At 32.4% G+C, this 23,057-nt stretch overlaps 1 protein-coding gene across 1 annotated transcript; it reads right to left on the reverse strand.

Moving 5' to 3' along the window:
• Window positions 1-1,380: 1,380 nt before the first annotated feature.
• Window positions 1,381-21,865, reverse strand: LOC127726970 (L-rhamnose-binding lectin CSL3-like). Its single transcript, XM_052234342.1, has 4 exons — window positions 21,774-21,865; window positions 21,037-21,317; window positions 2,101-2,161; window positions 1,381-1,667 (listed from the first exon to the last, which is right to left on the reverse strand). Exons 1-4 carry the CDS (start codon window positions 21,832-21,834, stop codon window positions 1,381-1,383), a joined length of 690 nt encoding a protein of 229 aa, XP_052090302.1. The 5' UTR covers window positions 21,835-21,865.
• Window positions 21,866-23,057: the final 1,192 nt, after the last annotated feature.

Here is a 23,057-nt window from a genome sequence, read left to right on the forward strand (position 1 = left end):
TTTGTAGACAACGAAAATCAAAGGACGATAACTGTGTCCTCTGACCAAGTAAGTTAAAAGATACACACTTTCAGCACCTAAAATCTATATTTCAAGACCATCTTGTATAATTTGTGATGTAGACACTTAATATTTAACTATTACGTCTTGGTACATGTGGAGCAGGATCTGCTTTATGTTCCTTATGTCGTAACTACAATACCCTTCCCTTTTCACGAATGTGACCTACCAAATTAGACTATTTACCGGATTTGTAATAACATAAGCAACACGACGGGTGCCACATGTGGAGCAGGATCTGCTTACCCTTCCGGAGCACCTGAGATCACCCCCGGTTTTGGTGGGGTTCGTGTTGCTTAGTCTTTGATTTTCTATGTTGTGTCATCTGTACTATTATTTGTCTGTTTGTCTTTTTATTTTTGGCCATGGCGTTGTCAGTTTGTTTTCGATCTATGAGTTTGACTGTCCCTCTGGTATCTTTCGTCCCTCTTTTGGTACTTTCCTATGATTTTTTTTAGAAAAAGGACTAGACGTTCTTTGTCAAAACCTGGCTCATTAAAATAAAATCATATGAAATTAGTTGTTGAAAAAGAAAAAAAGGATGAAGGAAAATGATAATATGTTTTTGAATTTAGAAACATTAATCTTTATGGAAAAATAAATAACTTCAAGATCAACTACCGGAAGCCCTCTCGACCAATCATATAAACGTATTCCCTAATATGCAAATCATTAAGAATTATGAGATAGTACTAAATTCCCATTGAGATATTTTTTCATTAATTTGGTTCGCTTTTGTAACAGAATACAAATTTTGCTGCACATATAGTACCAGTCATAATGTTGAACACCACCAATTATATTTTTTAATAACAGTAATAGATTCATTTTGCTAAAAGCCACAAATCTGTTAGCAATCATGTACATCATGTATCACCAGCCCGGTAGTCAGCACTTCTGTGTTGACATGAGCTATCATTGATATGATCATAATTATCATAAACTGTTTACAAAACTTTGAATTTTTCGAAACAGTATGGATTTTTTACCACAGGAATAGATTACCTCAGCTGTATTTGGCAAAACCTTTCAGGATTTTGGGTCCTCAATGCTCTTCAACTTCTTATTTTTTGGCTTTTAATTTTTTAATTCGAGCGTCACTGACGAGTGTTAAGAAGATAAAAAGCGCGTCTGGTGAACACATTTTAAACCTGATATCTTTAATGAGTTTATTGATACATACAATGTACATACAAATCTAACTTACATATGACATACGCAAGAATATTGTAAAATGAAACCAGAAATTAAAAATCACAAACTATTTCACATTATTTTACATTTGTTTTTCAATGGTATTATTTTTCTTCATACGCAGAATCAAACACATTTATATTTAACTTCTAAGTATGTGTATGTTCCTCTGCAGTGATCACCAAACTGTCTATGGTCAGCCTTTACTCGACAAATTCTTTTACCATTGCACATTGCGTTTACTTTATAGTCAGAAGTCGATGATCTGCAATCAGTTGTATGTATAGCAGGATGAGGGCATATGCTTCTATCTGTGGTCCGTCCGAATATTGCGCTTGATACTTTAATCTTAGACGGATATGAATATTTAATGTATGCTAATTTATCTTCACAAACAATGACATCGGCAGAGACTGAAGTATAAAAAAATACTTTCTTCATATTGTAATGACATAATGATTATTAGTGGTACATCAACGTCTTAGAGGCCGTAATTTTTTAAGACGAAATAAGATCTTAGGAAACAAACAAAAAACAGAATTTTACCTGTAGGAGGTAACGTCACACAGATTTATTTAATTAAGAAAAAGACACATTAGATATTACAAAAAAAATGTGATAGTTTACTTTTAGATGCACGGTTATTGCAAAAGATTTTATACCGATTTTTCATCGGCTTACATAAAGAGATATCAAAAAAATCGAAAACAATACTTTATACATTACGTAAGTCCAAGGCGCTCTTCTGTATTTACCTTCATCATGAACGCTGTAGTCAGAGGTAAATTTGGGGGAAATATATTCTATTTGGAAAAGAATATAAAAAGCAATATATTTACCATATACAATAATCACTCCTTATATTAAAAATCCTTGAAGGGTTATAATTGCCATCGTCATTTACTATCTAGAATGCATAATATAAACATCAGAATATATTATTAAGTTGTATATGTATCACTGGATGCTTTTCTATTGAACTTGCATCGGTAGCATACGTATGTATTAATATAACTTGGTCAAACCCCTGCTGCTGGACTGTCTATTTACTAAAGTTACATCGGTCAAGGACCTAGTGATTTAGTATTTGCATGAAATACATAATTCACTTAAACAGGAAATTATTTAATTATAAATTACACTTTACGGATTACGGTTGGCGTTTGTTTGTTGCAGTTCGGTGTTACTGTTGTTCATTTGTTTTCCTCTTGTGGTTGATGTGTTTCCCTCGGTTTTGGTTTGTGGCCCGGATTTGTTTTCCCTCAGTCGATTTGTGACTTTTGAACATCGGTATACTATTGTTGCCTTTATTTAATACGGTAACAAACAATAGACAACGCATGTTTACACAATATGCCACGCTCTAAACAGCACTCATATATTTGAAACTTATAAAAATAAGGGGATGAAGTATGATTGCCAATGAGACAACTATCCACCAAAAATTTAAATAAGGTGGATGTAAGCAATTATAGGCAACCGTACGACCTTCAACAATGAGAAAAACCGATACCGTATAGTCAGCTATGAAAGGCCCCGACATGATAAATATGAAACAATTCAATTGAGAAAACTAACGGCATTATAACAAAACAATTAACGAAAACCAAATATGACAGACATGAACCAAAGACAATCACTGAACTACAGGCTCCTGACTTGGGACAGGCACATACAGAATGTGGCTGGGTTAAACATGTTTGTGAACGCTCAACCCTCCCCTATCCTTGGACAGATTATTCTACGTGTTGGTGCGTGTGTTTTGGACCCTATGAATACTTGGACCATACGCGTATGGTAATGACCATAGTTTTGCGTCATTCATTCGACATGCATTTTTTTGGCTAAACGTGTCATCAAGAATTGAATGCTTTTTTTTAAAATTCATTGAAATGAAAGCATGTGTCGAACTTCATTTACTATGAACCGCGATAGTTTTCATTTCAAAGACATCTATAAAAAACATATTTATAACATATATTTACAGATAATCAAAAATAATATTCGAAATAATGTAACTTTTCATCCTGAAAGAAAAGCTTTGAGAACAAAACTTCAGCCATAGAACCATTAATTCGGGCCTGGTCATAAATTACTAGTAGACAAGAAAGTGATACCAGTTATAAGCAAACAAATTTGTTATATTTACAAGAAATCTACCCGAAAATTTGTGTTTAATTATAGCCAAGTCTGTAAAGATGTAAATATCAGTGAAAATAGACCTCCGTCATGTAATTGCAGTAATTCCGAATACACTTATGGCCCCATTTCCCATGTTATAACAGGAGACCTTTACATCGTTCGCGACCGAGAGTTAAAATCATTCCTCAGTAAAGGACCTAAATATCGTCCCCCGTCAATTATTAATTGGAATGAGTGTCGTAATATCATCCACGACTCACTTCGTGCTTACTGTTTGAAATGGATAAAACGGGAAAAAGCTGACAAAAAATCTTTGGACTCTTTTTTTAATTCAGTAATGAAGATAGTTGATATACGTATACAACATTTTAAAGAACATTTTACTCTTAACAACAACCATAAAAATCCTATCTCTCGTATCAAACATAAACTAAAAGAACTAGCCAAGGAATTTGTTTTTGTCCCGGCTGATAAAGCTGCTAATAATATCATTATAGTTTGACGTAAATTTTACATTGAGATTCTGCAAAAGGAAATCACGAATTCACCAACATTCCAACTGACTTCATTTTCAGAAAACGATATCTGTAACAAACATAAACTATTAGCTACTTCTTTACAAGCAGAACCAAATACAATGAAAGTCCCAACTATGTACTGGCTTCCGAAGCTACACAAATCACCTTACAAATATAGATTTATTTCGTCCTCAAGTCATTTTTCCACTACTTAATTGTCTATTCTACTTACTAGTACACTTGGTACAATCAAAAACCTGATAATAAATTGTTCAAATAAGGCCTTTGAAAATAGTGGAATTAACTACTTTTGGAGTGTCAAAAACTCGTTGGAAGCACTTGATAAATTGCATGCATATATTGGTGATTTTGAATCTGTTCAAAGTTTTGATTTTTTTATCCTATATACCACTTTGCCTCATATTCTTATTAAGAAAAAATTCACACACTTAATTAAATGGGCATTCAAAAAGTCGGAATGCGAATACATATGTCCAAACTCTTTTAGGTCATTTTTTGGTAGCAACAAACAAAAGAGCTATGTCAATTGGACATGCTTTGATACTATATCTGCCCTTGAATTTTTACTTGATAACATTTTTGTTCGCTTTGGAGATTCCGTATATCGTCAAGTTATCGGAATTCCAATGGGGACTAACTGTGCACCACTTATTGCGGACCTGTTTTTGTATTGTTATGAGTTACAATTTATGACTAAAATCAGCAAAGACCCATCGAAACAGCATCTGATACAAAAATTTAACAATACTTTTAGATATTTGGATGATATATTGGCTCTCAATAATGACAACTTCAGTATGTATACTAAAGAAATTTATCCTGTTGAACTTACTTTAAATAAAGCTAATACTAACAATGACCACTGTCCTTTCCTCGATCTTCATATCTATATCATTAACGGGAAGCTTAATACAAAAATTTATGATTAAAGAGATGATTTTTTATTTCCTATCGTTAATTATCCATTTTTAGATGGTGACGTTCCCTTGTCACCATCTTATGGTGTTTATATATCTCAACTTGTACAATTCGCTCGTGTATGTAACAACGTATTAGATTTTAGCGAGAGAAATTTATATACTTTATAAAATTATTACACCAGGGCTTTTGATATCATAAACTAGTCAAAACATTTACTAAATTTTATCATCGGTATAAGGACATCATTCGTAAATATAAATCAACATGCAGACATCTTATACGTTTGGGTATTTCACATCCAATCTTTTATGGTAATATTCTTTACAAAGCACAAAAATGTCAGTATTCACCTCAAAAGCTAACAAAACCTTTTAACAGACTTATTAAGAAGGGATATAGTTACGATACTGTTGTCAGGTTATTAAAGATTGCATATTTTGGCTTTAATATTGATTCACTTATAGGGTCTTTGCATCGGAATTAAACATATTTATTGTAAAACCAGTTGTTGGCATGACACGGGTTATGTTCTTCTCATATATTTTATGACGGTATAATACTAAACCCCTAACAGGAGGGATTGTGCCTGATATTCATATGATGAAGACATAATCTTTCAATCAGTTTAATTGAGGTCTGGAGCTGGCATGTCAGTAACTGCTAGTAGTCTGTTGTTATTTATGTATAATTGTTATTTTGTTTATTTTCTTTTGTTTCCTATTCTGACATCGGACTCTTAAACTGAGTTTTACTGTGCGTACTGTTGTACGTTTGTTTTTTCTACATTGGCTAGAGGTATAGGGGGAGGGTTGCGATCTCAAAAAACATGTTTAACCCCGCCGCATTTTTGCGCCTGTCCCAAGTCAGGAGCCTCTGGCCTTTGTTAGTCTTGTATCATTTTTAATTTTAGTTTCTTGTGTATAATTTGGAGTTTAGTATGACGTCCATTATCACTGAACTAGTATACATATTTGTTTCGGGGCCAGCTGAAGGACGCCTCCGGATGCGGGAGTTTCTCGCTGCATTGAAGACCCATTGGTGGCCTTCGGCTGTTGTCTGCTCTATGGTCGGGTTGTTGTCTCTTTGACACATTCCCCATTTCCATTCTCAATTTTAGTTCCTACGCATAGCTGCTATTTTATAAATAAGTAAATTATTTGGTTAATTTTGGTATACAATGAGACCTTAATGACCTGGGATCACTTTAGAATCCTTTTTGAAAGATTCCTTTAAATAAAAATAAAATATAAGAAATTGAATAAGAGGGCATATTTTGCCTGTTGCTGAGATCGGAAATACATGTATACTACTGCCAAAGTTCTGCGTACTAGTGCGTGCTTGTATGCAGTTGAAGGTAATGTCATGTTAACTTTTTCAACACAAGCCAAGATAAGGTATAGTTTATACATGAAATGACTGTCACTATGTTTAAAGTTAAGAAAAAATAGCTATGAATGCTTGATATTGCAGAATATAACTTAGAAAAAATGGGGCTATGCATAAGTGGTTTTATTCTATTATTATAAATATTTAGAAACATATAACGAAATTAGCTGTAATTCGTCTTGCAGTCAATCATGATTTGTGTCTGCATGCATTTTACACCTATTCAGGTTATTGTAAATAAAGGCAACAGTTGTATACCGCTGTTCAATAGTCATAAATCGATTAAGCAAAAACAAATCCGGGACACAAACCAAAACCGGGGAAAACACATCAACTATAAGAGGAAAACAACGGAACAACAGAAACACTGAACTGCAACAAAAACAAACGCCAACATACATAGAAACGAACTATTTGATAACAACTGCCATATTCCTGACTTGGTTCAGGACATTTTAAGAAAAAATGGTGGGTTGAACCTGGTTTTATGGCTACCCAAACCTCCGGCCTTTACGGCAATGTTAAAAATACCGCTAAAATGACAACATTACGTGACGGGAATACAGTACAAATAAACGAAAGAACAATCAGGACAGAGAAACACATAAATAAATAATATAATAGTACATTACAACATTTAAACCACAGAATAACAACGGACACCTTCCATGAATCCACGACAGCACACCAGGGCACCACAAACGAATTATAAACTGTGCGTCACACGAATGTTTCAACGCCACAAAAAGTGACGTATGAACTGAAACTTTCAGACCGAAAGTTATTTGATCATATTAGTATTAATGGACTGTTTAGATCTTGTATTATTCCATGGACTTTTTTAAGATTTATATTTTCTTGACGCAAATTCATAAAATCTTCAAATAGTTTTCAAATTAAGCCCATGTAATGAAACATGCGCGGACTTTCACATGCGATATATCAAATATTTCTTAATAAAGAATTTATCCTGTTCGGTGTCTTTCTTAATTTACTACAGATAATATAGAAATTAAAATTTCAGCAAAATATTTCATAAGGGGTATTCCATCTTAATATTCTTGTCATGGTTAGAAAATACAAAAATAACACCATTACAAACTCAATCCCAATGTAATATTCTTGTACGAGTCTATAAATAAAACAAATCTATTTTATTTTTTGAAATTTACCTGTGATAATATAAACGTCACAAAAAATAAGTCAATTTTTGTGACGTTCATCCATTCATGTGACGCGCAGTTTATATTTCGCTTGTGGTGTCCTGGTGTGCTGTCGTAAATTCATGGGAGGTGTCCATTGTTATTCTGCGGTTTACATATTGTAATGTACTATTATATTATTTATTTCTGTATTTCTCTTTGCTGGGTGTTCTTACGTTTGTTTGTACTGTATTCCTGTCACATAGTGTTGTCATTTTAGTGGTATTTTTAACATTGCCATATTAGCGGGAGGTTTGGCTGGCCATAAAACCAGGTTCAACCCACCATTTTTTCTTAAAATGTCCTGTACCAAGTCAGGAATATGGCAGTTGTTATCAGACAGTCCGTTTCTGCGTATGTTGGCGTTTGCTTTTGTTGTAGTTCAGTGTTTCTGTTATTCCGTTGTTTTCCTCTTATAGTTGATGTGTTTCCCTCGGTTTTAGTTTGTTATCCGGATTTGATTTTGCTTAATCGAATTATGACTATTGAACAGCGGTATACTACTGTTGCCTTTATTTATGTTAATAACAAAATAAAATGAAAAAAAGAAACAATTGATAAAAGAATTTAAAAAGAAGGAAAGTTACCTTTCGTTAACTCCAGCTAACGTATACAAAACAAGATTGACACATATTATATTATAGTGACATGTCAGAACAGCGCTATGACGATTTTATTTTTGAGAAATGTTTATTTGGGTTTATATAGAATATGACCTATGATGCAACACTTTTTTCAATTTATTGTCGGATATAACAAGGCGAGATTAAAAGAAAGTTTGATTCTAGGAATTGCACACTTTTTGTTTTGTCAACAAAAAGATTGAATGTTACGTTGAAAGAGTAACGCATAATTGTATGCAAACAACATTTATTTTCAAAATTGCATTGACGAAACAGTATAATTGATGAAACGATTTTAAATATCGTGCAGATTTAAAACAATATCGTTCCTATTTATGTCCATTTCATAAATAAAACAGAGTCACGAAAGGGATGCTTTTCTTGAAATCACTATAAACATGTTGAAAAGAAGCAACTATTTTTATTTCATAATTCATTTCTACCTTAACTATACAGAACCAAAATTTCTGGTATGAGTGTACTAAAGTAACTCTGATTTATTCATTGAAGCAAAAACATGAACAAATCAACCAGAAACAAACAAGAAAGGTTCAAACAAGATTATCGTGCAAATGTTTATTTTTTACATTTTTCCTGATTTCAGTCAAATTAATATCTAATCTATGAATTCTGATATGCATTTTCATAAATATTTGTAAATTTAAAATTGCAAGAATTTTTTTTATATTCACACGAAGAAGCCGTTGTAAAATGAAAACGATATATAATTCTATATTGTATGGCGTTTCTACACTGTTGCACATTCGTTACAGTATCATTAACTTACACTTTTGCGAGCCGAAATTTGAGAATACAAATGTCACGTGTATGTAAACCATACGTTCATGAAAGCAAGTGACGATTACATTCTTCACAAGAGGTCGTTTAAATTCGACAAAATCACATAAAATGAGGATTGTATGCACACAGTAAACCATAAGTATATGGTAAATACCATAAAATGAATCTTTATGGTCATGTTTTTTTTACACTCATGATTTTTCATTGAAATTTAATTCATATTGAAATGACTATGTCCTTAAATTAATTTTGTTTCAAAGAACATTTTGCAAATAAGCGGTAGGGTTTGACCCTTTCTTGTTAGAAAAAGTTGGAGTTTCCATGTTTATTTCATTATTTTTAGGGATTTAATAATTATCCGGACTATCTCTATAACTTCAAATAATATTAACCAACTTTTATGAATTAGAATTATATAGGAAAATCAAAACAGAATAATGAGAAACTTTTAAACATTTGGTGAAGTAATATGCACGAAAGTTTATTCACACGTCGGTTTGTTTTGCTTCATTATAAATCCTATATGTCTTATTAAGGAAGATAAGATTGCGGGTTTGCTGTATAAATTTTTAAACATATAAATTTAAAATTTTGAGTGAGAACAAAAATTAATTCAAAGGATTGTTTTTATTTAAATTGCCATAAAGTTGAAGGTTGAGTATAACACGGGTTTCATATTAAACACGTGTGAACGCAATGAAAACATCGTCTTACTTCTAGTCTACATGAGTGTCACATCAACTTGTTTCTAAACAAACTAAAGCAACAAAACATCTAACTTTGATAATTTGATTTATATTTCGTGGACGTTGATTGAGTTTAACCCTTTTTGTTGTTGTTTTCATTTAACCAAAGTGTGTACTGCCTTTCCCTCGGTTTAATCAAAAAGTATAACAAAAATACCGAAATCCAAAATAAATTCAAAAAGGGGAAGTCCATGGAAACTGACAACATTAAATGTTATTAATTAACGGAACGCGTGGAAACCAACTGTCATATTCCTGACTTGGTACAGGAACTTTGTTTTATAGCTAGCTAAACCTCCCATTTCTATGACTTTTGTTTATGGTTCCATTATACAGACAAAATTGGGTGAGCAACCCAAACAGACAAAATAGGTTAATGTGACAATAATCGGGATCCAGCAGCCAAAACTGTGTAAACATACACCACAGGAATACAACACAACTGACTAAAAAATGCAAACAAACAAACAAATAAATCTAACATAGAAGCCAACAAAATTGTTTTTGTAGTTGATAGTTCATACAGTATATTGTATACACTTTCTCGACAAAAAAATAATTAAGTAAAATATAAATGCAAGGGTAAACAAATTCGAAACAACAATATAAAAACTTCTTGCGTCATAATATCACCTCAGAACCCACCTGCACCAGGAACACCCAAAGTCAAAAAGGGATGCATAAATACCGCGTCATGTCAAAATGCATACTATCAAAAGAAATATAATAGAAAGAAGACAAAAAAGGTGGAAATGTAAAGAAAGTTAAAGGATACACACTTTCAGCACCTAAAATCTATATTTCAAGACAATCTTCTATAATTTGTAATGTTGACACTGAATATTTATCTATAAGGTCTTGGTACTTTCCGATGATCTTTTTGAGAAAAAGGACGAGACCTTCTTTTGCAAAACCCTGGCTAATGAAAATAAAAATCTATGAAATAAGTTGTAGAAAAAGAAAATAGGGATGTAGGAAAATGATAATAAGTGTTTGCGTTTAGATACAGTATTGATACATATTACTGTCAGAACAGTAGATGTCTCCTTAGAACCCTGACAAGTCTCATATACCATACCACATAGAACAGTAGATGTCTTCTAAAGAACACTAACAAGTCTCATATACCATACCACAAGAAACAGTAGATGTCTACTAATAAATGCTAACAATTCTCATATGCCATAGCACATAGAACAGTATATGTCTTCTAAAGAACACTAACAAGTTTCATATACCATACCGCATAGAAACAGTAGAAGTCTCCTAATAAAACCTAACAAGTCTCATATCCCATACCACAAAGAACAGTAGATGTGTCCTTATAGACAATAACTAGTCTCATATACCATACCACATTGAACAGTAGATGTCTCCTTATAGACAATAACTAGTCTCATGTATCATACCACATTTATCTATACTAATATAGATACTAAGAGTAGAAAAGGAAATGTTCTACTTGAATGGAACACTTATCCTGCCATACTGGATACTTGATATCATACGCAAAATTTTATAATAACTATTCTAATTTTATTAACGAACTAATATACAAAGACACCATTGTATACACAGTATACTAGTATCATATTCACAATCAATTCTAAATCTATTATACTGTATACATATGAAAACAATAATAAATGTATCATTTGGCTTTCTAGGGGGCTACTCATTAAAACTTTCAATAATACTAATTAAAATAACCAAATCAAAAACACTACCTACTCAACATAATTTTAAATCAATTAAAAAATAAATTGCCTAAACTACGCAATTTTAAGAACCTGCAATAGAGCCCTGACAGGTGAAAAATTTATTTTAGAACCTGACTGGTAGAACCCAGACAGGTATAAATTTGAAAAATGAGAATACCTGCGGTAGATCCCAACAGGTACTTTTAGAACCTGAGTGGTAGAACCCAGACAGGTATAAATTTGAAAAATGAGAATACCTGCGGTAGATCCCAACAGTTACTTTTAGAACCTGAGTGGTAGAGCCCAGACAAGTATGAATTTTGAAAACTGAGAATCCCTGCGGTAAATCCTAACAGGTACTTTTAGAACCTGACTGGTAGAACCCAGACAAGTATAAATTTTGAAAAATGAGAATTCCTGCGGTAGATCCCAACAGGTACTTTTAGAACCTGAGTGGTAGAGCCCAGACAAGTATGAATTTTGAAAAATGAGAATTCCTGCGGTAGATCCCAACAGGTACTATTAGAACCTGACTGGTAGAGCCCAGACGGGTATAAATTTGAAAAAAGAGAATTCCTACGGTAGATCCCAACAGGTACAAAAACTAACTTAATGATCACCCTTAAATAAAACAAAGCCTTAATAATTTATAAGATGTATTAATGAATTGGGTGAAAATAATTTCCCTTAAATTAAGTAGGCCAAATTGAACGAGTAGCATGAGTGAAAGCCCCCAAGAAATGATACATGTACATATATATAAATTCAATAAACCATTAGAAATAAAAAGTACTTGAATATAATTTCCTGTATGAAAATGAAAACAAACAAAAAAAGAAATTAATACAATACTAAAATAATTAACAAAATGTAGTTCTTATAACTTCTTTGATATAGAACAAAACATGTATAAAAAAATTAGGAACGACACATTCTGCTTGTGCTTTACAAACAGTTTTTGGGTCAGTTCGAATGTAACGTATATAACAATCGGATGACCATCTATCTAATGTCTGGATAATATGATCCTCAACCCCTGCCGCTGCTGCTGATGTAGGAGCACCAATTCGAAAAGAATGACCACAACATTTTCTATCATTTAACCCTAATCTGAACAGCCAATCTCGAAGCAGATATATAATGTATCTCTAGACAAAGGAGCGTTATTATACTCATCACTAACAAATAAATAGGAATCTGGTCTAGCTCCATTATTTGTTTTTCGTACTTGTATATATCTTCTCATCAAATCAACTGGGTTGAAAATATCATTTTCAAAAATAGTAATGTTAATACCTTCTCGAAATGGGTCACGTTTGGAGGAATTCAGATGTAATGTGAAATTTTGAAAATTTATGTCTAAATTAATATTTTTAATTAAAAGTGTGTCCTGCCTTGCAATGTTACTACTATGCGTCATGCACGTAAATTCACCACATCGGAGAAATCCAAAAAAGATTCTGATTAGTCATAGCCATAAATGTTTTAAAACATAGAAAAACCAGAATTATAAGTATGCCTAGAAACCTGTGGTAGAACCCACAGATGAAACAACAATAACCTGTGGTAGAACCCACAGGTTAATCAAAAATAACCTGTGGTAGAACCCAGATAGGTTAAAAATACTTGAATACTGTAGTAAAACCCTGATACGTGAGACATATAACAACATGTGGTAGAACCCAGATAGGTGAAAAATGCAATAACATTTGGTAGAACCAAGAAAGGTAAAAATTCTTGAGACTACATAAATAGAGCAGGTCTGCAAGCCTTGCTATGTACAATGTACGTAATGTGATACAATGTTTACTGGATTGATTGATTGATTGTTGGTTGCTTAACGTCCCAATGTTCACTGGATATATGAATGTTTAATCCTGCACCGCTGAATCTGCCAGATAATATCCTTTAGTTCACTTGTACTGACAAGTCGTCTAGCACTCCTCAGGCGAATTTATAGTTACAATTTCACCTACTATCATTCCTTGAGAACAATAAACAGCATTCCAGCTGGGACTATTATACTATAATAGTCCCAATTACTGCTGAGATATAAAACTTTAAGCAGTATCATGTCTTAAACATTTGGTCCAACCTAAACAGGTGGAAATAATATATGAACCTGTGATAAATCCAGACAGGAAAAAATTCTGGAAAATGTGGTATAACCCTGACAGTTGAAAAACAAGCAATATCCAGAACCCAGACAGGTAAAAAAAATTCTTGAAACCTATGGAAGCTAGAACCCTGATAGGTGAGCATTAAAAAACATACATGTGTAAGACACCTGTGGTTGATCAAAGACAGGTGTTTTTGATGAGAATTCCTCAGGTAGATTTTTACAAATACTCGGGCTAGACGGTAAGGCACTCAACCCTGCATGATTGATTGATTGATTATTGTTTGCTTAACTCCAGTGGCAATTCTGCATGAAAGCCTGATATTAATCCACCTATTCAACTTCTTTAAAATCTATAGTACGGATGGTCAATCAAATATTCTGATAAACTGTTAATTTTAAAGTGGAAACTGACATGAAGATTTAAAATGTCTTTACGTTGCCAGATCTGATAATCTGGGGCCCATATGGTTCTCGGTTGTTTTGTCAGTATATACATATATTTTAGATTTCCCCTTTACAAATCGAACAAACATGACTATTGCAGCATCTCTTAGTTGCGCATCCTCTGATACCTAATATCTAATAAATATTACAAATTTCCCAACCTAAAAGAAATATTCTGTCTCTTACACGATTAGTTATTCCTTACTCTTGTGCTTATAAGACTGTTGCAAAACCAGGAGTGGGAAATGTGTTACCACACAGGTTTGGATAAGTATTATCGAAAAAATGATACAAAAGAAAGTAGTGTTTATAGTAGACAACTCTGCTGCTATGTTGTAAAAAGGCAAATGAGCTGCACATTAACAGTAGTGATATTCGTAGAAACCCATACCTGGGTAATAAGTGGTCAAATCTACGTGATCCCTCCTATAGAAATCACATTACTTCTCAATCGGAGGAAGACAAGAGCACGTTACTATATATAATATACCAAAAACTTGAATAAACTCCCCTACTTGATGAAGTTCTAGTGAGCCTAGGAATAGATTTGTTATGTATTGCCCCAATTAAAGTTTCATTTTTTCAAACTCGACATAATAAGGGTTGAGTAAGAAGTTCGTACCTGACGTGATGTTTTCCTCAGTGGGGAGAAAGGCAGTGATTCAGCTGCATATCACCTTGTATTCCGGACACCACACACTTCCTGGTTTTTATACCAGCTGCAGTCTTTGATAGAGTATTTCTAGTAAAGGCTGCATATCCTGATCCTTCGTATGATTACTCCAGGTTGTAGGGACTCCTCCAATTGTTGACATTGTCACATCGTAAACTTCCGGTTGAAGTGAAAGTAGAAAAATCGGCTGCTTTATGTCCTGTCAAGTATTTTTATTCTTATGAGATTTTTGATGATTACTATCTTCCGTTCGGTGATGAAACATAACATTTCCACTGGAAGACTGCATGGTTGATGAAAGTATGGAGGCCAAGTTAATTAAATTTCTTCTGTCCATTTAATGATGAAGTGGAATTCGAAGCCACGTGGTCCTCTTGTGTACTAACTGATGCATTGTGGGATCGCGCACTACCATATATGGTGTAGCTTGAATTTATCTGCTATAAATAACGGAATAATGTCCAGCATTTCGGTTATATTATCATTATTGGTAGTAAAGTCTTGAAAAGCAATATTCAGAGTTCTGACTAGCACCTTCTATCATGCTGTAAATTATATTTATAAACCATTTATTTGTAAATACCGCATATCTGCTCACTGTTTGAATATAGAAACTGGTCGATTTTATAATATTGAGAGACATCTGAGACTTTGTAATATGTGTGATAAACAAGTTATTGAAGATGAATATCATTTTATTTTAGTATGTGAAAAGTATAATGAACTTCGAAAAAAATTTATCAAACCATATTATTGGAGAAAACCTTCGAATTTTAAACTCGTACAACTGCTATCTGTTCATAATGTAAAGGAACTTAACAATTTAGGGAAGTTTTTATTTCTGGCCGAGAAGGCACGTAATTAAATTCATTTATAAATGCTTAATATGTGTTATATTTTATCATACTCTGCTGTACTGTTATATGGGTATACTTACTTCTATGATTATTTGACTAATTGTTTAAATGTAAATATATTTCACTGATGTTATTGAATATTTGTAATATTTATATTCTATAAGTTGTATTGCTTACGAATAAAAGATTATTATTAAAATTAATCATTTATCGGTACTATTATTCCTTAACTGACTCATATTTTCTGGGTCACATCAGGAACATATATACTGTTAGATATACTGTTCCCAGGTCACATTGCACTTGCACGGTTTACCTGATTATTACCGTCCCATACCGAATGAGAAGTCCAATAGCTAATGAGAAGCAAACACATTATCGAAGTTGATAATGAATAGAATAATAAACAGCATCTTTAGAAGCAGGTACAATTATCAATAACCATGTTACGAACATCAACAACAATACGTAGAAGTTTCCAAATGTCCCATGAAAACGTGTTAAAAGTCCAGTTTTGATTTACATCACAAATTAATATAGCTACTTTCCAGAAAATGAAAAGTAAATTTCTTGAATTAATTTTCCACAGTAAAAATATTATATACAGATGTTCTCTGATTACACCCATGCTGTCATCATGCTGTTTCCTATCTATGATCTAACACCTATTCCTTAATCTCTTAATTAAAACAAAACTGCCAAGCTGTCAAGCTGACAAGCTGACCTTATCATTAAGAAAATAAAAACAGGGAAAGTACATACCCTAGGAATTTATCAAAATATGTATAAACTCTAATTTAATTTTTTAAATTTCCAATGGTACCTGCAGTCACTAAAACTTTTTTTCTCATACCAAGAATTAACGACTGTATTGACACAATTTTCAATGCAAACATTTTAAGAAATTTCAACATGGAATTTCTATTACATAATTATATTTCTAGGACCTTCATTTACATAAAAATTATATTCCTCGAATCTCCTTTATATCATTATTATTCCAGAAACTTTTCTGACATAATTACTATTCTTTGCTTATTCGAAATAAGTTCGTCGAAACATTTTTGAATATTTCCCTATAATTCAAAAAGTGATTAGTAAATATTTTGTATATCTTGAAATATCTTGTCACAAATATAAATATTTGCAATTTCATAATTAAATTGTTTGTAATTTTGATATTCCTATGTCATTGTTTCTCTCACAGTGTGGTAGGAACCCATGTGTGTTGCTATTGCAAAGTGTTAACATAATATTTGTTCCAAAGATCGTTTATGATATATCAAAAGTTCCAATAGGAACTTTCATTATATAATATTTTTATCCAATGTGTAGGAAATTTTCTTATGGCAATGGCTAAAATATTATATGTTGAAAGTTCCCAATGGAACTCTTGTTATGTAACAAAAGTTCTTTGGAACAAATATTATGGTGAAGCTTTTATTCCGTCACAACCTGCACCAGAAATGGCCAATGTCAAAAACCCGATAGCGGGATGCATAAATTCCGAGTCACGTCAAAAGGCATACTACCGAAATAAATATAATAGCACGACGACAAATAATGAGAAAACTGTAAAGTAAGTTAAAAGATACACACTTTTAGCACCTAAAATCTATATTTAAAGACCATCTTGTGTAATTTGTGATGTAGACACTGAATATTTATCTATTACGTCTTGGTACTTTCCTATGATTTTTTTTAGAAAAAGGACGAGACGTTCGTTGTCAAAACCCTGGCTCATTAAAATAAGATCATATGAAATAAGTCGTTGAAAAAAAAGGACGTAGGAAAATAATATTTTTTTGAATTTAGATACAATAATGGAACCTGTCACTAAAACCTATTTTTCTCATACTAAGAATTAACGACTGTATTTACACAATAATCAGTGCAAACATTTTAAGAAATTTCCACTTGTTGACAGGTTATTGACAAATTGACTTCAAGGATAGACTTGAAGAAAATTACGATTTTGCAACTCCTACTGGTTAAGATCAATATAAAGTTTTGAGCACAAAAACGCACCTGCTACATTTTAACGTCTGTTGAAAAGAGTTAAAAGTCAAGGAACAGTAAATGTCACAGATTAAAATTTTGCATACAACATGGATAAGTTGATCTCAAACTGATTCGGGAAAAAAAGTCATTAAACTTTTATGCTCTTAACCCTTAACTTATGAAAATGTGAGTGAAACTAAGAGAGGATACCCATTTAATTTATATTTTTAACTGATCAGATATATTTGAAACACTTCATGAGATAGTACTAAGATCCCATAGAGATGGATACTTTTGTTTTCGTTTTTCAACAAGATAACACTTCAGTTCAATCTGCAATATGGTTGATTTTTGTTTACATTCGGACAGTATTATTTGCGTTAACATCTATGCCAAATGTTCATTCCACACCACTGTTATTCGACAAGAATCTCGTTTCACTGTATTGACATTGTAGTACGATTGCTAAACGAAATGATCGAATACATTCAGTCATTATAAAAGTTCCTGTGACTGGTCACATAAAATGTAAAACAATTGCAATTTGTAAGTTAAACTCCTTTATGATTAATATTTATTTTCGAACTGAAAGCAATATCGGCTTGCTTTATTGAGCAATGTAGTTCTGTGACATCATTAAAACGACAATACAATAAAATGATCTAATCGTTCTTATGTTGTACTGTTACACCACTGTCCCAGGTTAGGGGGAGGGTTGGGATCCCTCGTACATGTTTAACCCCGCCACATTCTGTATGTATGTGCCTGTCCCAAGTCAGGAGCCTGTAATTCAGTGGTTGTCGTTTGTTTATGTGTTACATATTTGTTTTTCGTTCATTTTTTATACATAAATTAGGCCGTTAGTTTTCTCGTTTGAATTGTTTTACATTGTCATTTCGGGGACTTTTATAGCTGACTGTGCGGTATGGGCTTTGCTCATTGTTGAAGGCCGTACGGTGACCTATAGTTGTTAATTTCTGTGTCATTTGGTCTCTTGTGGAGAGTTGTCTCATTGGCAATCAAACCACATCTTCTTTTTTATATAATCTCGTTTTTATAACTTTTGGCTGTATTTTAGAATTCAACAAAATATGCAGAAACCTTTTTAAACCTTTTTTCATTCAATCCCTCAAAACTGTATCTTACTCTAAAAAAAAACTGTATCTTACTCTAAAAAGTGTTATATATTGTATATCTAATCCAAGAAAACATTGAATAATCAATATGCTTATTTAGCTTTTTTTTTTGCTGTAATTCAGCGTCAAAATGGGGCGGAATATATCAAAGGTACAACAAAAATCAGAAGTAATTAAGAATGAGCAGCACAATACGTACCATAGCAATGTTACATGTGTAAAAAAGAAAACAAAAGTTAATAAATAATATAATAATATAAATTTTAAGCATCCGAGGCGCTTTTCTGGGATTAACATCATCAAGAACGTCCAAAGCCGAATATTTGAAAACCAAAGATGTATATTAACCATAGTTGAAGCGCTAGATGACCAAAAAGGACCTTAAAATAATAGCCCAGACAATAATAATCTTATTTAATATTATCAAAGTATACTGTGTGCTATACTAATGCTTTAATTACATGCAAATAATGTTTGTATTGCAGATAGAGTTGCTCCTCGTCTCACTAAGTCATCTTTTCATTAAATCGGTTCGATTTTGTAACAGAATACATTTTTTTTTGCTGGACATACAATACTATTGACTATAGTCATAATATTGAACATCACCGGTAATAATTTTTGATAACAATAATTAATTCATTTTGCTGATTGCCAAAAATATGTTACCAATCATGAACAGCATGTATCACCAGCCCAGAAGTCAGAACTCCTGTGTCGACATGAGTTATCATTGATATGGTCATGATTATCATAAACTGTTGAATTTTTCGAAATACTGTGACGAAATTTCGGTTCCCTGAAATGGAACTTGTTTCCCCTAAAATTGTGTGATGACGTTGTTTTAATTGTACCGATAAATGACTTTTGTTATTATATATTTCTTGTATAACTATGTTTAAACATTGTTAAATCTAAAACTTTTTATTATCCTTACCTTTGTTTTTACATTCGGAACACCTCTGAATTGTTTATTTCAATTGAAGTACAATGACATGTTACCTATTTTGGGTAATAACCAGTTCCGGTTTTGGTAATTTAGGTATTTTCCTAAATGGTAAATGGTAAACCAAATCGGTAAATTGGTTTACCTAAGTATAAATACGGCGGAGAATACAGATAAGTCTTTAGCACGATTTTACCCTGGGCAAGTAACACTCGCTAATTCCATGCGATTGTAATATAATATAAAAAAGAAGATGTGGTAAGATTGCCAATGAGACAACTCTTCACAAGAGACCAAATGACACAGATATTAACATCTATGGGTCACCGTATGGCCTTCAACAATGAGCAAAGCCCATACCGCACAGTCAGCTATAAAAGGCCCCGAAATGACAATGTAAAACAAATTCAAACGAGAAAACTAACGGCCTAATTTATGTACATTAAATGAACGAAAAACAAATATGTAACACATAAACAAACGACAACCACTGAATTACACGAACTTTAAAAATCAGTTGAAAGAGGCGTAACTCATCAGATGGATAAAAATACAAATACTACATTTACAAGTGGACGTGTACATCCAAACAACAAAAAGACACTTACTGACAGCTAGTTCAAAGCCACTAACAACTAATAAAAAAAATCATGCATCTAAGACTAAGTATAGATACCAGTTACCAGGTATACGACATATTTCCATGTCCGAGGAGACCAAGTCCGTATAATGTGGGTTTGTTAATTCCTTTACAAGTTACACGTAGAGAATAACTTCGGGAGAGAAACTTTAAAACGATTTTTTTTAGTATTGAATTATGCCATTTGCCGATTACTAAATTACAATTAGTAAACTTTATGTGTATATTTTTCCGCTATTCATTTTCTTTAATTCATGATAGAAGGTCGATAAAATGTCTATTTATTATAATTGAACACTTTTAAGTTATCTAAAATATATATGTATTGTGAATATTTAATGCATATTAAAGTTAATATCAGTTCATTTTATTTAACGAGTCTGTTTTTCTTACAAACATCGATACGGAGAGTTACCATACAAAACCACGCTATCACGGACCAAAAACCTATACTCCAATCTACCTTTTTATATTGGATTCAATACCTTACCAGAGGAGCAAACCTTACCAGGGTGTATACAGAATACCAGGGTTCCACGCTACCAAAGAAAGAATTACTGAATGTACACTTCTATTCTCTATTTATGACTGCTATTACAAAAACATATTCTTATAGCATTACACTAAGTCCCGACCGCTCGGTTTTTGTTACAATACTATGGATTTTCTACCACAGGAATAGATTACTTTAGCTGGTGAACAAATTTTTAAACCTGGTATCTTTGGTGAGTTTATTGATACATACAATGTTCATACAAATCTAACTTACTTGTGACATATGCAAGCATAATAAATTTACTGAGTATTGTAAAATGAAACCAGAAATTAAAAAACACAAACTTTCACACATTCTTTTACATTCGTTTTTCAATGTACTATTTTTCTTCATACACAGAATCAAACACATTTATATTTAACTTCTAAATATTTGTATGTTCCTCCGCAGGGATCACCAAACTGTCTATGGTCAGCTTTTACTCGACAAATTCTTTTACCATTGCACATTGATTTTACTTTATTGTCAGAAGTCGATGATCTGCAATCAGTTGTATGTATAGCAGGATGAGGGCATATGCTTCTATCTGTAGTACGTCCATATATTGCGCTTGATACTTCAATCTTAGACGGATATGAACATTTAATGTATGCTAATTTATCTTCACAAACAATGACATCGGCAGAGACTGGAATGTGAAAAAAATACATTCATCATATTGTAATGACATAATAATTATTATTGGTATATCAACGTCTTAGGGGCCGTCGTTTTTTTAAGACGAAATAAAATAAACCAATATCTTAGGAAACAAAAAACAATTTTACCTGTAGGAGGTAACGTCACACAGATCTATCAAATTAATAAAAAGACACATTAGATATTAAACAAAAAAATGTGATAGTTTACTATATAAGACGCATCAGTTATTGCAAAAGACAATTCTATACAGATTTTTCATCGGCTTACATAAAGAGATATCGAAAATATTGAAAACAACACTTTATGAATTTGATGCGTCCGAGGCGCTCTTTTGGATTTACCTTCATCAGGAGCACTCTAGTCAGAGGTAAATTTGGGGAAAATATATTCTATTTGGTAAAAAATATAAAAAGCAATATATCTTTACAGTTTGTAAACTCACCATATACAATAATCACTCCTAAGATCAAAAGTCCTTGAAGGGTTATTATGGCCATCGTCATTTACTACGTTGTTTTCAATTTTTAACTATCTACAATACAGAATATATACATTTGAATATATCAAATAAGTTTCCTATGACTTAAATGATCACTGGATGTTTTTCTATTGTACTTGTATCGGTAGCATACGTATGAATTAGTATAGTCAAACCTAGTGATGCCGGACTGTCTGTTTACTAAGGTAACATATCGGCCCATGACCAAGTAATTTAGTATTTACATGAAATGCAGAATTCATTCAAACAGGATATCATTTAATAATAAATTACACTTTACAGTTTTATACGGTATCAAACGATTGACAACGAGCGCTAGCTTACATGTGTCTACACAATACGTCATGCTCTAAATCTCACTCATCCATATATTTAAAGGTTAGTTTAAACTACATGTTTGTCCATGTGTGTTGGACCCTATGAGTATCTGGACCATACGCGTATGGTCATGACCATAGTTTTGTATGATCTTTGCTTCATTCATTAGATATTATGCATTTTTGGCTAAACGTGTCATAAAGAATTGAATGCTGTTTTTTTTTCAAATTTATTTGTCGAATTACATTTACTTTGAAGCGCGATAGTTCTCATTTCGATGAAATTTATAAAAAAAAAAAAGCAAAACGTTCGTATACATATATTTACAGATAATCGAAAATAATGTTTGAAATAATATAACTCTTCATCCTAAAGGTAAAGCTTTGAGAACAAAACTTCAGCAATAGAACCATTAATTCGGGCCTGGTCAGAAAGGAATACTAGTATACAAAAAAGTTCTAAGCAAAATAGTTCCTACGCATAACTGTTACTATGTAAGTAAGAAAGCTACTTGGTTAATTTTTGGTATTAAATGAAACCTTAATGACTAGGGATTACTGTAGAAGCCTTGTTGAAAGATCCGTTAAAATAAAAATAAAAATATATGAAATTGAAATAGGAGGGCATATTCTGACTGTTGCTCAGATCGGACGTACCTGTTTAGTACTACCTAACTTCCGCGAACCAGTGCACTCTTCTATGCAATTAAAGGTAATGTAATGTTAACTTTTTCAACACAAACCAGGATAAGTTACAGTTTATACATGAAATGACTGTCATTATATTTGAAATTAAGACACAATAGCTATGAAAACTTGATATTGCAGAATATAAAATAGAAAGAAATGGGGCTAAGAATAAGTGGTTTTATTCTATTATTATACATAATATATGTAAACATATAACTGC

This window comes from Mytilus californianus, unplaced genomic scaffold, assembly GCF_021869535.1.
Source record: "Mytilus californianus isolate M0D057914Y unplaced genomic scaffold, xbMytCali1.0.p SCAF_19, whole genome shotgun sequence".
NCBI lineage: Eukaryota > Metazoa > Mollusca > Bivalvia > Mytilida > Mytilidae > Mytilus > Mytilus californianus.